The sequence below is a fragment of the Pygocentrus nattereri genome, chromosome 6 (genome assembly GCF_015220715.1).
Source record: "Pygocentrus nattereri isolate fPygNat1 chromosome 6, fPygNat1.pri, whole genome shotgun sequence".
In the NCBI taxonomy this organism is placed as follows: domain Eukaryota; kingdom Metazoa; phylum Chordata; class Actinopteri; order Characiformes; family Serrasalmidae; genus Pygocentrus; species Pygocentrus nattereri.
Genome location: NC_051216.1, coordinates 39094299 through 39117381, shown reverse-complemented (window position 1 = coordinate 39117381; position 23083 = coordinate 39094299). Strand labels below are relative to the sequence as shown.

General features: G+C 37.8%; 1 protein-coding gene and 1 pseudogene across 1 annotated transcript in view; both read right to left on the bottom strand.

Annotated features, from left to right (window-relative positions):
* The window catches only part of LOC108425964 (aryl hydrocarbon receptor-like), a 43105-nt gene that overhangs the window by 15927 nt on the left and 4095 nt on the right, over positions 1-23083 (bottom strand). The window contains exons 2-3 of the mRNA XM_017695071.2: positions 20228-20409; positions 1591-1691 (exon numbers count right to left, since the gene is read on the bottom strand). Of these exons, the coding sequence (XP_017550560.2) occupies positions 1591-1691; positions 20228-20409 (283 nt within the window). The remainder of the gene's footprint in view (positions 1-1590; positions 1692-20227; positions 20410-23083) is intronic.
* LOC119263652 lies at positions 4099-4240 on the bottom strand (annotated as a pseudogene).

Here is a 23083-nt window from a genome sequence, read left to right as displayed (position 1 = left end):
CATGACCAGATGAATTATTTTGCTTTATCTTCTAAATGAAGGTATAAACAAAACACAGCTTTGACATGAGGGAGAGGCAGTGCTCTTGTGTAATTTGCAAGGCCCTATGCAATGTGCGTAGGGAGTGTCAGACTGGCTCTGGCTACAATACAGGTCAGTACTGAGGTCAGACTGGCTCTGGCTACAGTACTGTACAAAGTTAGAGATCATTTATTTACCATTTATTTGCCTAATTTCCAATCATAACAGCATTATGTGCAAGCTATTCTTTCTCAGGTTCAGGAAAAAAGCAGAGGATAGAGAAATACTCAGAAACCTCAACAACTAAATATAATATCAGATGTTTCAGTATTTGTTATGTCCACTCTTTAGCTTTAATACAGCTTCCATTCTTTTCAGGAGACTCACTTTCAGTTTCGCAAAGAAATCTGCAGCCACACCTCCAAAGATCAGTCTTAGAAGTTGGCTTAACATTTTCTGCTTCTCACCATCCAAATAATCCCAAAACGTATTCAGTGACTGAGGTCTGGACTCTCTGGTAGTCAGTCCATTGCTCTGAGAACAGCAGAGCAGAAACCTCCTCTCTCTGTTTATCTAATGGGGCAGTTTTGGTGTCTAAAAGGTCTTGCAGGTGGTTGTTAGGAGTCCCATTCTCTCTGCAGCTGCTTCCACTGTTTGCAATGTGGAAATATTTTACAATGTATTATGAAAACTACCAGTGTTTTGAATATACAACGTGTGACAAACTCTGAAATTATTTTACTGCAGAAAATGAACATAACTAGTAGCTAAATCATCAGTTGGGTCAATCAAATTTGATCAAAGTTTAAGAATTATTAACCATAAAATTAGTATGCATAGCTAAAACAAATCAGTCCAGAATGTACATATACACATCACACATTTCATGTTGTTTCCCAAGGTTTTGGCACTGGCTGATAATCAAAATTGCATCACCAACTGAATCAGATTGCTGTGCAAAACGACAAACTAATGCTGTTAGAAAACTATTTTGCTTGGCGGAATAACATTCTATTGAAAATATTAATAATGAACAATTATAATAATAAAGATGTTTTGTTACTATTTACTGTGTCAAAGGACTAATAGCAATTGCTGTAAAAACACTGCGATGTACAGACTCTTCTCGCTTATTGTTTTAACTGTTAAACTGTCTTCTTTCCAGTCAAATCGATGGGTGATGTAATTTTAAGCCCTTATAATAAAAGAAGCTGAACTCACAATTTTTTTTCTCTTTTGAAAGTCGACCCATTTTTCCACAAATCTAGGCTATAAACTATAAACACATGGCGTCTCTTCAGTGATCTGCTCTGTAAAAATTATTTTTATAAAATAATACAAAGAATGTCATGTGATCATAAAACACGTTCTGTTAATTTGAGGGGGCTTTTACAAAAATAAATAAATAAATAAAATACAAATGTCCATTTCTTTCATGCAGTTACTGAATAATTTGCCTTACGCTTTGGTCATGTAAATTCAGATGGACAAACCGAAAAAATACCCTGGAGAATAAGAGGTTAATTCCTTCCTTGCCACATTTTCAGTCATAAAACTGATCATTCTCACCTGAAGAAGCAGGTCACCTTCTGAGAAGCCTTTTGCATCCAGTTCGTTGATATCTAGGCCATTTCCTACGGGAAACTCTACGCTGTTTTTCTTCATGGTGGCTGTATCAGAGAGAAAAGAAAAAGGCCCATATCAGCATGAAAATATCCACAGCAGCCCTGCTGAGTTTATGAAGCTACACATGGACAATACTTGAATGTCAGCACAAGGTGGAATACCACACAACATATCAAGAGAATTGTAGCCAACAAATGTAAACTTTTATAGTTGTTACAGTAACTGTAAAGTTACTTTGGTCAAATTACATATTGAACATGGTGAATATGACAGAAATAATCTGCTGGATGTTCTGTTCTCAGAGAAGGCAAAGCAAAGAATTGACTGCATACATGGACGATCGCAGCTCCCATTACAATTGAATATTTCCTGATTCTCATTTGAGGCACTGAGTGCTTCTGTTTGTACTCACTGCCTCTCGAGTCAAGTCGTTTAAAAAAAAAAATAGCCTTTTTATGTAGATTGCTAAACGCTGCAAATGAACAGACTGCATGGATTGTGAAACTGGAGACAGTAAATAAGGAACCTAAATCTAGAACAAGAGTGAAAATGGATTTTATTGGATGGATTTTTCTGTCAGTTCTTTCACTGTGGAAAATAAATCAGGGTCCAATCATTTTAACAGAGGTTTATTTTGATGCTGAATATTTACTCAGACTGTTCATAATGACCAATGATGAACAATAATGAAAAAGACAATAACAGATTGAGGGGAGAAATTTCTTTCTTTTTTTTAAATGAATGCATGACAATATGCAAATTACTGCTAAATTGATATACTGACATATGTTTCTGACTATGCATACAAACAAGAATATACATTTTTAAATAGTGTATATTTTCTACAAGCCATTATTAATATGCTACATATTGTATACAGTTGTATATGTTTTGGCACCCCTGCCTAAATGACCTGGAAATGTTAATGTATAGTTACTTAAAAAATTGTGGCATGTACAAATGTTTGTACACCTTACTAAGTCAGTAGATGCCATAATTACTTTCATAAGATTACACTAACATTTGCAGAGAATTTTTTTTTTTCACTTCAAAAATCAACAAACTATGGAACTTGGCCAGGGGTCCCTAAACCTTTGCATACAACAGTATGCAAAGGAAGAATACAAAGTGACAGTTCTGGCCTACAGATATCCTGTAATGTGCTTGGCAGATCACAAGCAGCACGCACCACTTAGATTGTGGCCAATTAATGAACAATGGATCAGTTCCTTCCAAAGAACACTCATCAGGAGGTGATATGAACTTCGATGATGACCCCAGGACAGCTGTTTGAACGTTGACCCAGTTCTTCAAGATTAGCAGGGAATGCAGTATCTGTCCAAAAGCTGAGTAATGAAATCAAATGAATCAACATCCACGGTTCAAGGTTCTCCGATCATCATTTTATCAGTGAACATTCCGACTCCAAAAACTAATCACTACGCTTCTCTATTGCAAGACACTTGCAAACTTTCTGGACCTACAGCTCTTTTAGTGGACACCATCATAAGATATCCTAATAAAGTCATAATTTACTAAAGGCAGTCTGACTTAATTGAAGCCAAACCCTACCTCTATTACAGGATGCCTTTTACTCTCTACCTGCCTAGTTTGTTAACTGTTATTGCAATATTGCAATAATAATATTGTAAAAGGCTGTAATATGCAAATGAAAATCTATGACCAATTAGTGTTTTTTTTATGTGCTGTGAGCATGTTCATCATCATATTTCCAGATATTCTGTGGGTATTTTAATGCATTATGATTTTCATGTAATCCAAAAAAAGTTATTTTGGTCAAAATATGTTACATGTGCATATTATTAGCATATTATTGATTGAGCAAAATGTTTTTAAAAGGGATTCCAATTACATTGGAATCAATCATGTGGCTTGGACAGATGTTTAGATTTGATATCCAATATATATCGCTGCTCTCAGAAGAAAACCTTGTATCTCCATTTTTGTTGTTTTTCAGTTTTTTATAGAATTTGAAAATACCTGTTGTCCTCTACATTGTTTGAACATTTCATGAAGAATGGACCAAAGTAAGAGGCCCAAAATGACTGGAAAATATATGGTTCCATTGGCTTGCATTAAAAGTAAAGCTCATTTTTTCCTTTCCAGTAAAGTTACCATTTTGGAGATACAAGGTTTTCTTCCAACAATAGCGAAAACAGATAGGTAGATGGATGGACGGACAAAGAGATAGATTAAGATTAAGTGACCCTTATTAGCCCCACAACGGGGATATTTTACCTCCATATTTTACTCATCCGTACATACACACTAGTGAACACCCACACTAGGGAGCAGTGAGCACACTCGCCCAGAGCGGTGGGCTGCCCTATCCGCAGTGTCCGGGGAGCAGTTGGGGGTTAGGTGCCTTGCTCAAGGGCACTTCAGTCAGGTACTGTCAGTTCAGGCGATCGCACCAGCGACCTTCTAGTCACAGGGTCGCCTCCAGCCCACAACTTTACATTTACATATTAAATAAATGTAATATGTAGTCTTCATATAGAGAACGTATCAGATATTAAAGTGATAAGAACAGATACTACACTTGATCAAGGCAGAGAAGCGATAAATGGATGGATGGATGGATGGTGTTTGTATTTGGTTCTAAATAGCACCAAAAAGAGTATTTCATGACAAGCTTGACATTGTAACAACAGGGTGCTTTTTGGTGCTACATAGAACCATATACAGCACATTTTCCATCAATCTGAGGAGCATTTTACCATGCAGAAAACACTTAAGCATGAAATTATTCTATATAGAACTCATGGTTCTAACCTGAACCATTGCCTTTACTAAAGAACCCCTGAAGAACCATCCTTTTTAAGTGTCTGCAATGTAAATTAAATGTGAACTGCATGTCTATATGTCTGTGTGTGTATGTCTGTACGTCTCTGTATTAGTTCTGACAGTTTTAAACAAAGTCACAATAGGAACGAACACAGCCAAGCTGGAACATTCAGCTTTAAACAGAGTATTTCTGCTTTAACTGCCACTCCAGGAGCTGTTTACACGCCTCTACCATTTTAGCTATTCAAACTTAGGACACTGTAGGATTAGCAACATGTAAATGTGTTCAATTGCTGTGATGCTGTTTATTCAATACAGTAAAATGAGCCATTGCTTTGGTTGTAAACAGTCAAAAAGGTAGGCTCCTATTACAGCCCACAAAACATTCCCTTTCATATTTTGGCTCCACTATAGACTCCTCTCTGCAAATCATGCGGTAAACTAAACTTTTGTTTCATGTCAAAGAAGCCGCGCGTTGCTTGAGACAGAGAAGGCAGGCTTGGACTTGCAGGAGATTGAACAAGAGGACAAAGACAGAGAAAAATCTCAGGCTGGCTTTAGGGTACTAACTGACTGTTGCTGAAGACGTGCTCTTTAGAGGTCTGGATTGGTCATGTGTGTGAGAAATGACCACATTGATGTTTTTTTTCTCCCTGCAAAAGTAATGAGTCAGCAGCAACATGATGCAGTTAAATTGGGTAGTTAAGAAAGAGAGCAAGAAAAAAAAACATGCAAAAAATAATAAAGCACAAAAAAGAAAATAAAAGCAAACACAGCTACCAAGGAGCCGATGGAAAAAGTGGATGTGAGCTTCGTCTTTCGAGGTTAAATTACCGCCAGTTCATGTGTGTGCGTGTGTGTGTTTGGACAGTAAATGAGACAATGGAGAACTAATGGGCAGCAGCCAAACAGTTGCGTGACTAGAGTAGACGACCGGACCAGGGAGAGGCCACATCCTGGGGTTTTTCCTGCGGCAGCTGCTCAGATAAGGAAGCATTCTTGTCAGCATTGCTTACAGAGGCCCCGGGGACCCTCATAGGAGACGTTTGCGTGTGCGTGTATGTGTGGTTAATGGCAGAATACCAGTGTTTAATACAATCAACACTCATCACTGCAGCCCACCGCACTTTTCTCCCACCGTATATTGTGTGGTCTTACACACAAACAGTGCAACAAGCCTCCAAAAGTAGACACAATGCGCAATTCCACCGCTATGTATTCTTAGGTTTGGCTGAGTAGAGGTTTTCACACCCTCCTGGGTAAATTTAACTGCAAAGGGCATGGAAAAGCACTCACAGGGCTTTGCCTAAGGGAGCAATACCAACTCTTTGCCAACAATCTCCATTCACTATTACCCTAATCACCCTGTCATTAACTTCACAGCGTAAAACTGTAAAACAAAGGCTGAATGCTATAAACTAGGGCTGTCACAATTAATCAGTCAAATCTAACCATCCAGTAAAAAAATTCTATCATCAATGAAAATTTACCATCTTAATGAAATGATTACTTAGCAGTCAGGTGGTTGGAACAATTTGGGAAAATACCTAATTGTGGTTTATGTGAACAGCACAGGTTGATTCTGATTGGTCTAAATCATCAAATGGCAGCTATAACTGTTTCTGATAAAGCAGACTCCCAAAAAAGTCTATTAAACCTCTATTATAATATTTGCACCTCTTCTGTCATGAAAATTCAACTCAGTTGCGATATAAAACAATCATCTTTCAACACTACTCCAAACCATCTCCAAATTGGGGGCAGTCGTGGGCTGGAGGTTAGGGCTCTGGCCCTGTGACCGGAAGGTTGCTGGTTCAATCCCCAGGGCCGACAGTCCATGACTGAGGTGTCCGTGAGCAAGACACCTAACCCCCAACTGCTCCCCGGGCGCCGTGGATAGGGCTGCAAGCTGCCCCCTAGTGTGTGTGTTCACTAGTGTGTTTGTGGTGTTTCACTTCATGGATGAGTTAAATGCAGAGGTGGAATTTCCCCGGTTGTGGGATCAAAAAAGTATATCTTAATATTACTGAATTATACAGTATTACAGAGAAGGGGGTGTAAAAGAATTAAATAAATAAATAAAGGTGTCTTGTCCAGCATTTTTTTAAAATATTTTGAAAATAGGCAAAAATGTAGTTTGTTTACATGGTCAGTAAATAAGCACACAATTTTCCAGCCATCATTCAATATATCGTTGCTGTCGGAACAAAAACCTTCTACCTCCAAAATGACAACTTTACAGGAGAAGGAAAAACATTCTTTACTTTAAATGTCAATCAATGGAACCAGACTTTTGTAATTTTAGGCCATTTCTGTTGGTCCATTTATGATGAAATTTACACATCATGTTAAGGGCAACAGACATTTTCACATTGTGAAAACCTGAAAAATGACAAAAATGGAGATACAAGGTTTCGTTCCAACAGCAGCGATATGTCAATCTATCCAACAATCAATAAATGTTAAACAGTGCTGCTAACTCGGAAAGAGCAAATGAACCGTCTTCTGTTTTATTTTCTGTATCCATCATTTAAAGTAATGTTTGTCAGCGTTTTGATTGGCTATTTCACAAATCTTGTTTCACAAAGTTAAGACTGTTGCAACTGCTGTGGCTGATTTTCAAAAGAGTTTGTTAGAAGAATGCAGGCTCGGACTTCTCACTGCACTCCAGCCATCACATAGCCAAACTACCTTTGAGCTCAATTCCAATATATTGTTTATTTGTTTTTTTAACAAATCTATGCTTACTTTACATATCATTGTATTAGATGTCTAAGACTTTTGCATACTAAATATACTTTTAGCCTTTTTAAAGGCTTCCTCGTAATCCTAGTTCCTAGTATCTAATTTCTAGTGAAGCATTTCGAAAAGAAATGCTTGATCAAGGCTTTAAATAAGAACTCTCAATATTTGCCTAATTTACATAATAATCTCTATATTACTTATACAGTCATTACAGGCCTGCTTAATATGGTCAGCCATGCCATTACATTGTAAAGTAACAGATAAGCCATTATCAAGGTTTTACAAATAGCTAAAAATCTAAGTGTTACAGTGACAGCACCACCACGGCTACAATTTCACCTCCAATAACACAGAGATGTTATGAATCCATCCACAACGTAGCTGTTTCCAAAACACACTCTCACCCCTCCCCCTCTCGTCTAGCCGCATTCACTCTGCCCGTGAATGTCAATAGAGACACATGGGCGATGCACAAGGCAACATAGAGTTAATATGTTTGCATATGCGGTCATTCACAATGTGACACGGAACTTGTAGAAAAGTTTACTGCACAACTGAGAAGCTCAGCCATGCGACAAAAGGTGACAGTGAGCTGGGTTGAAGGTTAATCTACTGTAGCCCAGTAGTATAAAGAAAGTACTTTAACAATAAGTGAATATCAACTCAAGATACAGACAAAAAAATTCCGTATTCAGATTGTATAGCTGCAGTCAGCTCCATAATTAATGGCACCCTTAGTAAAGATGGGTAAAAAAAGGTCATTAAAAATATAACAACAATGAGTTTTCTGCTGTAATGCTTGATGAGATTGGAGAACAGTGAGAAAGGAATTTGGGACCACTCCTCAACATGGAACCTCTCCAGAGACCTTAGGTAACATCCTCTCTCCTTTCTGGGACGGACATGTCAAAAGCTTGATTCTGTGGTCACTGAATCATGTTTTTGTGGATCTGGATGTATGTTTTGGATCACTGTTCTGCTGGAAGATCCAGCCACGACCCATTTTTGCTTTCTGGCAGACACAAAAATTCAAATGTAACCCTTCTATTATCTTTGGGGTCAATCTGAAACATTCAGTGTTTAATGTCTCTGAATCAACAATTTAGAATAATTGTTGCTGTAAATAAACCCAACAGATCAACTTTGGTAATGATTTTAATTGTAATCATTTTCTGGAGGTTGAAATTGCTGCGATCAAACTGACCCCAATGATAAAGATGTGAGTACATTTGAACATAAGAACGTCTAAGGGTGCCAGTAGTTGTGACACATGGTGAACCCCTTATAATCCCAGGTTTAATACACACTAAGGATTGTTGATCAGTATCTACAGGGACTTTAATACAAGCTGGCTGAGCTATTCTTAGGTTACAGAAGTGTATAGTAAAATATTGGGCCCAGAGGTAAATCCTGGCCATTTAAGGGTTTACAAAAAATACATTTTCATAAGGATTTTCTTTGCCTTAGACTAAATTTACTTTAATTAAAGGTTAGATTTTCATACTTTCAGTGTGAGACTAATTTAATTAACCACAAAGACACCTTTTATCATCCAGTGTTCAGCAAATGTACCAATAATTAAGGAGATGACTATGGATATTGTGACACCTTCACTCCTTCAGTAATCCTTTAGGTGACATGGTTAATACAGAATGCACACTGGGTTTGTTTGGATATTGTAGCATTCTGTGATATCAATGTTGCAAAAGCCATATTATGATAATGATTTGCAAATAATATGTTGCGCAATCCTATTCAAATTAGACCAATACACACTTGGTTCTTCAAGGGTTCTTTGGCAAAGACAGTGGATCTATTTGGAGACTAGGGATCTGTATAGAGACATTTTTGATTAATTGGTTCTTTGCATGGTGAAATGGATCAATGGCTTGATGGAATGTGTTGTATATGATTCTGTACACAAGTTTTTGAGTACAGTTCTATATAGGACCAAAAAGAGTTCTTCTATTAAATACAAGCTTAACATCCTAACAAAAGAAGGAGCCTAAAGAAGCATTTCACCATGCAAAGAAATGGCTGAAGGTGAAATGGCTCTACCTAGAACTCGTGGTTCTAAATAGAACTGCTGCCTTCACCAAAACCTTTGAAGAACCATGTTTTTTAAGTGTGCAGCCTACATGTGCAGCAAAATGGGACAGGATCCTTCCCAACTGTTTGTATGTGAAACATGCAACAGAAGCTAAATGCAGCAACACTTTATTTATCAATCCATGAATGATAGGAAACTCATTTATAAATGATCTGTTAACACTGTTTAAACATGGAAATCCTACCCTCGGCACCTTCAAAGGAAATCCTGACCAATTCTCCTGCGGATGGATATGAGACCAGACTAAATCAAGTGATTGGGCTTTTGCTCTTTGGACTCTCAATAGATGCATTCATCTCATGCCTCATTCGATTACAAGTAAAAGGGCTTCAGACATCAGCCCAAGCACAGGGCATTTAATCCCGTCTTAAAACAATACACACTTTTCCATTCACCCAAAATGTAATCGACCAAAACAGCTGATTTGCACTGGTGCTACAAAACTAACATAGCTAACAAATAATATACACTACACTCTTATAAAAGATGGCGCTTAAAGGATTCTTTAGTAAATAAATTGGCTCTATATAGAACCATGAACACTCAAAGAACCCTTTGCATGATTAATTGGCTCTTTGCATTGTGAGAGGGTTCTTAAGACTGATAGCAAACATGGTGTGGATGGTAATAGAACTGTTCTGAAAATTGTCTTTATACCACCCAAAAGGGTTCTTCTATTGTTACAATGTCAAGTTTGTAACAGTAGAAGAACCCTTTTGGGTGCTATATAGAATCCTTTTAAAAAGGGTACTACATAGAACCATCTATCACACATTCATGCAAGTTTTCCATCAATCTGAAAAACCCTTTCATGATGCAAAGAAACCTTCAACCCTTCAATGTTTGTTCATGGTTCTATATAGAGCCAGTTTCTATACCACAGAACCATTGCACCATCTTTTGTATATCATCCTCGTGATGAATTACATCACAATATGTCACAATATGCTTTTTTTCTAAAGTATAATTAGTCCTGTTTAATCATATGTAATGTAGCACAGTGTGTAAAATGTTGAATACAAATAATTCAATTAATAGTTTTTGAAGGTGTTTTTTAAATCTTGGCTTCTTTTGTCTGTTCTAACTTATCAGACATCAGAACAGATACAGTGACATAATGTGTATCGTCAAAAACGTCTTGAAGTGTTGTGATATAAAATTTTGTCATATCTCCTACCTCTACTTTAACCACACCAGTAAGCATTGTGCTATCCACATGCTTAAATAATCTTCCATTATTTGGTAGGTGCATTAGCCTCGTAGCTCCAAAACTAAAGAAGCAAACTTCAGACACCAAACGTGTCTTGTTTAAATCATCACAAATTTGATTCAAACTGCATCAAGTTGTAATATTAGAGGTTCTTACACCTTAAACATATGTTTAATGTCCAGATTTTATCTGGAAAAACTTTGGATGGAAACTTTCCATTTACACTCTTCACTAAAATGCGTCCCCAATGTGAGCAGACGAGATTTCACTTTCCAGCACAAAAAGCATATCAATACACTGTTCCACTATGAATTGACCACTTGAGTCAGGCACTTTCATCTGTCCAGAGTACAAGAAAGCCTTTGGTTTCAGGATTACTTCCTCTTGTGTTTCCTTATTCATTATATTCATTGATTAGTTTAGTTATACCCAATTCCACCCACTACCCACTAGTCAGGACTTGATACCACCAGTTCTAGGAAGGCAAACACAAGCTTCCTCTGAGTCATGTGAAACCACATCTTTTCAAAAACGCTGCGAACACAACATCATTGGACAGCAGAACGTGCCAACCACTAGCTCTGTTGCATCAGCCAACAGATGCCTGGGTTGGCTAGCATCACGCTGGGTGATGGGGGTGAAGGAGGGCCTACCCACCCAGAGAGATCAAGGCCAATTGTGCTCTCTTTGAATCCCAACCTTAACAACCTTATAGTGCCCTTATGGATAGAGCCACAAAACTGTCTCAATATCAGGTTCAGCGCAGCTTTTTCAATTCTTCAGTATGCTATATAGAACCCTTTTTGGAAAAGGGTTCTGTATAGCACCAAAAAAGGTTGCTCTATTGTTATACAATGTCAAGCATATAAAGGTTCTACATAGAACCATATAAACACCCTCTACATCAATCTGATAAACCCTTTAACAATGCAAAGAACCCTGTAATCTCGTAAAGGGTTCTTTGAGTGTTCATAGTTTCACATAGAACAATTTTCTTTACTAAAGAACTCTTGAAGAACCATCTTTTTAAGTGGCACTTTAAAATATGTCACTTTGTTACAATTAGAAAAAATAAAGGGACATATTACGAAGTATCATGATATTACATTTTGCCATATCATCCACCTCTAATTTTCGCCCACCTCTATTAACCCATAAATATAAGATTTTGCGCCTGAGCCTTTTTTTGCAGTTCCCAATGACAAGCGCCACTTAAAGCAAACAACTGTTGAGTTATGCCATAATCTGTCTCAAGATGACGTGAAGGTTGGGCAAATAATAATCCGAGGTATTTTATGATTGCATCTGCGCTAATCTTTAAAGATCGCTGCTTAACTTCTTCAGCCCACGGCTTGTACACACTAGCACGTACTTAGCGCCGTCTTGCCCAGAATCCAGTGCACAAGGAGCCCTTTGAATCTTTAATAAATGGAGAACAGGTACATTTTGCAAGAGTGTCTAAATCATTCCTAAGGTACATTAACTTTCCAAGTGAGTGCATGATTCAGACACTTGTGTGAGCAACGGTTGCCATGCCTTTCTGCAATTTCGGTGAATCCAACACCATGATTTGATTTGTTTGGCTGAAGCGATAACCAGTCGGTTTTCGCTATGAGGGGAAACCTACAGCAAGCCTCGTTAACAACTCATCCACTCTTCATCCATTAATGTGCACCTACTGAAGTACATAAACAGACATCAACAAACAAACACCAGTGAATTTCACTATGAATCAGTAGATTAAGCTTTGTTTGTTGCCTCTAAAGCCAAGCAATGTCCACTGGCTGAAGCATAAATAAGTCTTACATTGTGACTCAGGTGGCATATTCAGACTTTTTCCATGGTGGTTAGAAATAACAAGCTAAAAAGCATCATGTACCTGCAGCCAGCTTAAATCCAAACATGCCCTGATTTGGCCCGGTTATCTACATTCACTGTAGGCTCTCCGCTGAGGATTCTGCTCGTCCGATCCTTATCATTTTCCATGATTTTAATCAAAGGCTCGAGAAAGGAGCCAGTGTGCCGGCGTTGGAATGTTTTAAAACAAAGATGAAATAGCCCAGTATCTGTCTAAATTTAGACGCCAAGATCTGATAAGTCGGTAGTTTGCATGGGGTTAGGAGGCTGTTGTGATAAATGCACATTTGCTATAAATTAAAGGAGTTTTTGTGGCCTGGGCTGAACACTGTGTCTGGTCAAATTTGCCTATAGTGGGCGAGCATTAGTACCAACATTACACAACATGAAAGGCTTGATTTACGTCACTGTCACACATTATATGATCCAGAGATACTGAAAAGCAAGAAATCTACATCTTTGGGCCTTGTTTTAGCTCAGACTGTTCCCAAAGCTGTCTGCTGTTTCTAAAGCAAAGACCATGAAAGGCCTTCCAGACTTAGGTCAGAAAAATCCAGAGGTTTAAAGATGCAAAAGTTCAAATCAAACATCTGTCTTCACTCAAACTCAATAGCAAGGTGCAAAACTGTCCCCCCAATGACAGCGCCAAGGGTGCATTTTTTTCCCCCTCCAGATCCACTTCGCGTGCTAAGTATTTCCTTGAGCACCGAGGATGGAAATATTTGTTTTGGAACGTCATTGTGTCATTGTGAAACCAAATTAAATTGCAAGAGGACGTCTTTGAGCACTATCCAAGTATGGCTCTAGATGTATCTTGCCCAGGCCCAATTTCATTGTAAATTTTGAAAACACCTTGGAAATCCTACACATTTGAACTCAGCGAGAGGAAAAGGAAGACAATAAGCACAATGAATGGCACAGACCTATAAATAATAGGACCTGGAAACACAATATGGCAATTTGATACCAGACGGTTTACAGAACGGTAGCCGCTTTAAGCATTGTTCACTTTAATGCCCGAATCTACGCAACACAATCGTATCTCTTTCTGATCGGCCGATTTGTCGGAAACTCTGGATGGTCTAGTAAGATGACACGGAGACTTTGTGGAAGTAGGAGTGTAGCACTTTTCATGCCAATTGAAAACTATACGGGTGAAACTATGGGAATGGTCCTATGTAGGAGTCATGGTTCTAAATATTACCATATTTATGCTTAAATGGTAATATGCATGGTGAAATGTTGTTCAAACTGAAGGAGAATGTGCTGTATATGGGTCTATGTAGCACCAAAAAGAGTTCTATTATTACAAGCATGACATCACAACCATTTTCAATGCTGCTACTATTGATTTTTTTTCTTTTCACACATTCTATCGAATATTATCTAAAACATTTAAATATTTTGAACATGTTTCGGTTTTATGTTTGCATAAACAATTTTTATTTATATTATTATCTAGTAGTAGTAGTATCAGTAATAGTAGTACTATCACAAATCCTACTATTTATTATTACCATTACTTATTATATTAATCCGCTGTTTTGTATACATAGTTTTTTATTCGGTTTGTTTACTTCACTTTTTATTTCTGTTTTTAAATTACACAATAGAAATAATACAATGTGGAATGGAAAACGCTACCGATAAACAATGAAATCCTTGGGAATTAGCTTAAAATGTTATGCTGGTAGATTCTGCCCAACAACACTGTTGAGCAGTGCAGGAGATCAGAGATATCATTTTTTTAACCATCGAATTAAAACCTCCATATTTCAAAATCGTACAATGATAAGGTTTTAGTGCTGCTTTATACCATTATATATATATATATATATATATATATATATATATATATATATATATATATATGTGTGTGTGTGTGTGTGTGTGTGTATGTGTGTGTGTGTGTGTTTGTACACACACACACACACACACACACACACACATATATATATATATATATATATATTTGAATATTTGAATTCAATGTTAGCAAATACTCGCTGCAGCCCTAGACAGCCCTAGCCCTAAATATACATTCAGCACAATATGGCATCTATTTTCTGAGCATTTTTTTCATTTGTCTGAGAATTTTGTTTTGTCTTATAATTTACTGAATGTTATTGTAATTTATTATAACTTCTTTTCACATTCAAAAATCAGCACAGCTGAATCACCACCTTCAAATTGATGCTTCACCATGGGCATTTCTATTAATTAGAAAGGCAAGTGCTTGAGTCTTGTAGAAGCCAGTATTGTAATAATCACCCAACAATGTAAGGTACCCAAATATGTGATAAACATTTTCTGTTAATATTTGCAACAATGCAACAAAACCCAATAATGGAATAGCATGCACAAAAATGTAACACATGTCATAACTGACAGCGTAATAATATTTGTTATTAATAATGTAATGCCTTTTTACATTATTAGCAATGTGTTGTATTTGTAAGTTGTTCATTTTTGATCATTTGGATGATGGTGATACTTTTAAGAGCAGTTCTCCCACCATCAAAGAATCAATACAGCTTTTCAAGTCCCATGAACAACAAAGTAAATGTCTGTATGATATTAAACTTGGGTGTTATATTAAACATCCAGAAAAGCTTAAATGAAAAATATAAGATATAAATATGATAAAACATGGCTTTAAAACAACTGATCAGACCAATCTGAGGACTGTGTGGGCATGGCTAATGGGTGGCTTGATTGCCGGCTCTCTGTCCAACATTCCTAGTCTGCTCCACCACTCCTGAAATGGAAGCTTTAGCGAAAGGTCTGCAAGGAAGACTCTAATGCTACATCATTCATTCACTACTCCTGACCAATCACAGGGCTTCACCAGTCTCTAAAATGACTTCTCTTCTGCTTTCTGGTGCCTACGTCTCGACAGTCCCCTCCTTCCTCCACACCACCACCAGTTCAGTACCTGCTGGCTGTCCGGGGCAGGCTCCACCCCTGCTTCTATATCCATGAGGATCAGTGAGGGACTAGACGCTCTAAGACCTGAACTGAGGACAGGGACTACGCCAAAGACTCTTTCATTTCTACAAAATCTTTCAACTTGTAAAATTCTGGCAGAAATCATGTTCCAGCTTTTATGTGATGGTAACTGGGCAAAAAAGGCCAACAGACGAACAGACATACAGATGGACAAACAAATGGGTGGACAAAGCCACATGTGAATGGTGGAACAGACGAAAGAACAATGTTTCTGTATTGATAAATGAACAGGCGACAAGCAACTACTGGTCTATCTTGCAAGCTTTTGGATCTGCTGGGTTAGCTTTACCTTACTAAGTGACTTTGTTTTGTTTTGTGTGGGTGGAGCAAGAGATGTCATCCTTATGATTGGCCAGGGCAATGCTTCCTTAATGGAAGTGTTACTCAAGTTCAGGACCACCCAGTGTACATCAAGAGGAGAGAAATATGGCAAAGTAAATCTGTCATTTATTGGTCCCTGGAACACTATAGACAGGGTAAACTTAGTACAGGTTTACTCTTCGCCTGAATGCACAAGAGTAACCTCATTAGAAAGAAAACACTGTTTTTGGTTCCCCTGGTTCTTTAAATGACTTCTTCTAAGACAGTCTCTGGTTCCAACTGTAACTGTCCTAGTCTGCACAAAGTAATAAGGCCCTATGAAAATCAGATGAAACAAATTATTATAGAGAAATGGTAAATCAGTCCAATTTGATCAGAACAAAACCCAAGGCCAGCAGTGGTACCTTCCATTTTTCGCGATAATGTAATAAAGTCACCTTGCAATTGCAATAAATGTAATAAATAAAAATAAAAATGTAATAAGGTTTTACATCATCAGTTAAGACATTTGTATTATATCACTGGGCAGGTCATTGCATCATTGGGTTTATTAAATCTTTGACTAAGTGTAAATTTGTATCACATTACTAGCTGTTATTATATTATTGAGGAAATATATAATTAGGTTTAACAGGTCTTACAGGACAATCTTTATGGCACATACGTTGATTAAGCAGCACCGTGCTATTGCTCAAAGAGGCCTCCATGGGCTTCTTAGACAATTCTGAAGCGCTTTCTTCAATAGCCTAAGGCTTTTTCAGTCACCTGCAGCCTGTCTGCTGAATGTACCATCCAGCAGATGTTTCAAATGTCATGAGTTGCTCACTGTAGCTTAATTTGCTGAACGCAGGAAGTTGCTTGTGAACTACTTGGTGTGTAAAAGGAAGAATGGGGTGAGAGGGCATTCCGAGTGTCAGGAACACAGGGAGGAGCCGATGCCCTCAGGAATGTCACCGTCTCAGGTGCCGACACCCAGCCACTGAAAAAACTGTCTAGTTCTTACATAAATCATTTGCATTCATGTGTTTTGCTGGGGGAAAACAGCCAATAGAATCCCATCAAATCTCTCCACTCTTAAAGGCTTGGGACCATTGGGAAACTCATTATATCTACTGTGATGGTCTGTCACCATTAAAATACAGAGTAAATTACAAAGCTAGATGGAAACTTATACTGTAGATATTGTTACGTACTGTGAAAAAGTCAGAGACTATACTTTATTCGTTTAATTACCACTAAGCCCAATCAATTTAATTGCTGTTTAGTCCAAGTTAAAATTACACAAAAGCCTCAACAACTAAATATAAATATAATCAATCTTTTCAGTATTTAGTGTGTCCACTCTTCACCTTCATTACAGCTTCCTTTTTTTTCAGGAGACTCACTTTCAGTTTCTCTGAGAAATCTGCAGCCACACCTCCAAAGTTCAGTCTTAGAAGTTGGTTGATCATTTTCTGAAGTAATCCAAACACATTCAGTAGTGCTGAGGTCTGGACTCGGGTGGTCAGTCCATTGTTCAGCTTCTTTGTTTGATATGTCTCCTTTTCTCAGTGAGGGCTTCTTGAACAGCTACACATCTTTTCAGACCCACAGCACAGAGATGAGAAGAGTCAACTTCTCACAGTGGAAGGATGGAAAGAAAAACCTGTGGATTTTTTCAGAAGAAGAGGCTTAAATTCCTCCTCTCTCTCAAAGATGAAAGCTTTAAGTGCTGTTTATCTGATGGCAACGGTTGTGGTGGTCTAGCAGGTCTTTCAGGTGGTGGTTAGGAGTCCCATTTTCTTTGTAGCTTTAAAACAATTTTTGAACTCCACTTTGGAATAGTTCTGTTTTTCTGCAAATCCTGAGTCCATTTTTTGTTGATTGACCTTCTTTAAAACTTCTAAATACTTGACTCATCAAAACAACCAGTAGATTAATGAATCACAAATAAAATAGAAGGTACATAATATCCACACTGAAAAAGTGGGCTGTTCTTGCCAAATTCAAAGTGTCTAAATAGGCTAACCAAGAAGAAAACGAACAAAAAATAGAAAGAGAATGCTTCGGACAATAGACAGTGTGCAGTCAAGACTTGTAAGAGGCAAGTGCAGTGAGACAGGCCTTTTATGAGTGCCTCATGGCTGAATGAAGTGAAACAGCTGACTCACCGGTATCTTGTATGACTAATTGCTTTAAAGCAACATAAAAGGCACTCATGAACAGCCACCTTTAGTTTCAGGGGCATGAGTCACCTGTTTCTGCTCTGTTTGGCATCAGTTTATTCTAATCATAGCCAAAGATATCCATACTAGTCAGTGTAATCCAAGTTCCTCTAATATGAACACAAATGCAATAAAAGAAGATCAAAACTCTGGCAGTTTCTGCTCGGTCATTATCACCCATATTTATAGCATGCCGTGCATGGTGCTGGTTACTCGACAGATGTTGGATGAATGTTGCTATTTGTAGTATACGCACTTTTCATTGCTTGGATTCTCAAAACTCACGCTACTTCTGTAACACAGTGGACAAAGCACAGGTTGAAACAGTACGGCTACTACAAACATCAGCTGCTACCACTGGCCTTCTCGATTAAACTACTAACACAGCTGTCTTCCCTTCTTCACTGACACAGCTTTCTTAGATCCTGAATACTGAAGTAGTTACAAGTACAGTTCTTGACAATGTGTAATTTTTTCGTCCCCTCATGCCTGCCATTCCTGAACACTTGCTCTTCGTCAAGGCGCCTCCAGAGTCACTATATACCTGCTTCAGACTCATATCAGCGGAGTCCTGTGACAGAGCGACAACATCTGTAGATCCTCCTCCAGACAACTAATGTTGGAGCAAAACGTCTGAGATAAGGGAGGAAAAGACTGAGGAGAAAATGACTTCTAACAGACTATGGCCGACAAAAAAGAAACTGAAGACCTCAGTTCTACAATATCTTTTGCTCATCATTATCGTGACAACGATTAGGGTGGACAAGAGTAATCGACCAACGGAGTACTAGGTACTTAAACACCTAGTGGACTAATAAAATACACTCTTAAAAAAGACAATTCTTCAAGGGCTTTGTTTAGAACCATGAGCTCTATAGAGAACTAGTTTATGCGTAAAAGGTTCTTGGCCTGGTGAAATGGTTCTTGATGAATGTGTTATATTCCAAATAGAACCTTTTTAAAAATGGTTCTACATAGCACCAAAAAGGGTTCTTCTATTATTACAAGCTTCACATCGTAACAATAACAGAACTCTTTTTGGAGCTATACAGAACCATATACAGCATATTCTCCATCAATCCAAAAAACCCTAAAACAATTTCATTATGCAAAGACCTACATAAGCATGAAATGGTTCTATATAGAACCCATGGATCTAAAGAGAACCATCCCCTTTACTAAAGAACCCTTGAAGAACCATCTTTAAAAGTGTACCACGAGGCAAAATCTCCCACAACCAGAGAATCTTGCAAGGTGTGTCTCTCAGCTTGACCAAGCACTGCCTCCTTTAATAGGAAGGGATCATTTTATTGACAAAAGCATCGTCCAATCGCTCCCCCAGCCACAAATACTAACCAAGAGGCTGATCTCATGCTGAGGACCCTCTTAATCAATATTAGCAGCACTTTTCTCAAATAACCCACAGCAGGAAATGCCAAAAAAGCTCACTTAAACTGGAGGAAATAAAACTAATGTTACAGGTAATAAACTTGCAACTTGGTGTGGTTCTTTCTATAGTTTGGTAGATTTTATAGACTTTATGAATAATTTTTTTTTTTTTACTTTTTGTTATAATATTAAAATGGCTAAAGATAACAGTAGGGAGTTAGTTACTGTTATGCAAGCCTATTAGGGGTGGGCGATATGGCAAAAGTATCATATCACAATACTTCAAGACATTTTCACGATACATGAAATGAATCATGGTACAAAGTTAAAAGTTGAAATGTGAACGTCCAAAATAATACCTGTAGTCGCACATATAAAACACTAATAAAAACTAATTAAACAGGCCTAATTATGCTACTTTGTAATGAAACAAGCAGTTAATCAGTTCTTTGAGCACAGACGATATCCACAATATACTCAGAAATGCCTGTCTTGACAATGTATCACAACGATGATAAAATGTAATATGGCCCTATTATTAGTATTCTGCTATTAATATCAACAATAGGCGTTGTCCTTTTTGTTTTTAATAACTTTGATGTGATAATAACATCAGAATTCCTTGTTAAACTCCTTGTTCAATGTTTCCTATTGCTAGAGAATGTTCTGAAGCCATTCAGCCACCAGTGGAAAGCAAAAGCTACAAGACTATATATGTATATATACTGCAATAGGCAAAATAGCTTTACTAAATGTTTTACCCAATGTCTTGCCCAATCCCAGGTGTTCTTTGGTTGTTTGGATAAATCTAGGCAGACGTCTAGACATCAAGAACGTCTGTAGCAATGTAGCAATACAACTATGTTGCTCAAATAACAGCAAATAATTAAGTAATAACATGCTATATTGCCCAAATTTCTGACTAACCGTTGAAGAAGCTCTTAACTTTCAGGTAGCCCACACTCAGACGCAAGACAGAGAGCTTGTCCAGACGAGAGCATATGTCCTCAGGAAAGGGAAGCATGTTGGTAAGCCGTTCCAGTTCCCCATTCAGGCGATCCCGGTGCCTCTTCGATGGGTTTGACTTGCTGGCATCGATGGCTGGTTTTCTGGCGAGAAGGAAAGAAAGTATATTTATTACATCATGGTTCATAATTTGATGCGTTCTTCTGGATTAAAAATTACCTCAAAAAATATTCAAAGAACTGGGAACCTCTCAATTAAGCAAAGAAACAAACTGGCCATGGTGGTCAACCAGGCCAGTAAGATCATTGGAGATAAACAACTGTCACTCCAGGACTTATACATCCAATCCATAGCCAACAATGCAACCCAGGTCTACAAGGACCCTACCCACTCCCTTCATTCTCTAGCCAGAAAGAATGGGTACAAAAAAATCATTTGTGCCCACTGAACACTGAGCATTCTGAATAAGGACTTAATAAATAACCCCCTACATAGCATTGTTGCTGTAAGTGTTTTAAGTATGTGTCTATATATTTATGTGCCAGATTGCCTATGATTTTCCATTTCATGCAAATTTAATGGACAATAAAGTTTTCTTATCATATCTTCTCTTATTAGAATTTCACTTTAAAATAGGAGTGAAAACGAGATACTGTGTATACCCGAAAAGACTGATCTTGAGACACAGACTTAGGAATTCTGATGAAATATAATGCTTAATTTCATAAAATGGAGCCGTGTGACTGAAATGTGTCTTTCATAGTGCTTTCTTGGGCAAGAGCTGTGCTCAGACAGCACAACTTCTTTGACTGTAGTTTCCTTACACCTTCTAGATTTTAAGGGCTGTCGTTTATACCAAATTTGATTCATTGACAATTGTGTATCCTATACCATCTTGAAGCCACACAGCATGTGATGGTACTCAAGCTAAAAGACTTTGGGCTATTCTGTTTCATACAAATTAAAAAACGTAGATGTGCAAAGGTTGAAATACTGGAGATGAAACAACACACTGTAATATTGCAATGCAAAATGGTGTCAATGCATTGCCAATATTGGAAATTCAATGAATTATGCCATCTAAACACAGAAGGTTTGTCTGAACACCTACGTTTTACACATTCAGCACCAGTCATTTAACTCCAGCATTCCTCCTGCATCCCAGCTGTAGCATGATTCAGCAGGCTGTGCTATTACATGATTATGGGCATCACTTTTCTTCATTCAAATTTAGTTTCACCCTTGTGTGGCGCTGATGTTTTTGTTACTCAGTCGTCTGGACCCTCCACATTATTTTTTAAATCAATACAGCCATAACAATATATGTACAAATACCAGATGTTTCAAATATCACAAGTGGCCAGCGTAGGGTTCTCCTTTAGCAGCTGTAGCCAGTCAGCAGTCTATCCATGTTGGGCACAGCACCTCCACATTTTTTTTCCCTGCAGTTACACTCCAACACCACATGTGTAATATAAATACGTAGGGGGTGAACAGTGTGACATCACTGAAAATGTGTTAATTTTTACTTGTACATAGAAAATGAGTAAAGGCCAAGGTCGCAAAGTCACATCATTTTTCTTTTGTTAAACGTTGAAAATGGGTCCCACAGACCTCAACACCACAAAAGGGTTAAAAATACTGCAAAAAATATTGAACTAAATCAACAAGTGCCAGAACAAAGTTAGAACAAACAAAGTAATGTGCCGTTTAAAAATACTGTGAATATTTCAAATCCAATAATGTGTTTAATATTTAGCATTTTCTGATGGAGTTCATTTCAATTAAACAGGACTACTTCCTCGATATCATTGCTGTCCAAAAAGTATCTCCATTTTTGTTGTTGTTGATTTCTTGACATAATGTGAAAAAAATCAGCTGCCATTTACACTGTGTGAAAATTTCACGATGAACAGACCAATAGAAAGGTTCTAAAATTGCATTAAAAGTAAAGAACGTTTTTGTCCTCTCCTGTCAAGTTGCAATTTTGGAGATACTTCTTTTTCTTTGAACAGCAATGATTGGTCAGAGAAGCCTATTGTGGTGCAATTCATCACACGAATAATACTGCCCAGCCCTAATATGAAACATGTCAACATATTGTGCTTGATTTGTTTACTAAGCCTTGTGCTAGACAGGCCATTCTGAAAATGTACTCTGGGCACACCTAGAGCAAATACTATGGAAAGCAAGCATATTTCTTGTTATTATAGTGTTACAGTTTGTTTGTATACTTACTTAACATGCTGTAAATCATTTGCACTGGAGCTTTAATATCGGTTTTATTAGGCTTAAGATTAGGCTATGCTGTCAATGCTATTTTAAGAAATGAATGTAAGCAAATCTGTTGTTTTCCTCGTTTGTGGTGTGCTGGGGGGGGGGGGGGGGGGGGGGGGGGGGGTCAAAGACAGAGGAGAGAAGAATTGGCTCTCCTGGAAGTTGGACCGCTACACTACTGTGGTCACAGCTTTTAGTAGTTCAGCCAAAGCCAGATGTCAATCGTTCCCATATCCTTAAAAGACAAGCCGAAGCAGAGCTACACTCCCAGATTTCTGATCTTGGCATAATGGAATAGGGTTTCACTGAAGAACATGCAGGTTTCAAGGGCCAAGTCAATGCAAGGTGTTCAACCAGCCTTTAAACCAACTGACTGATGGTGATGTAAGTATGTATGCAAGCCACTTTATGCCGAGGAAGATTAGCTGTGACTGGATCAGTGTACTCGTTACACTGAATGCTCATGTTTATTAGGCTTCAACATGACAAATTATGTGGCATATTATCCAGATATTATCCAAATATTCAAGAATACTCTAA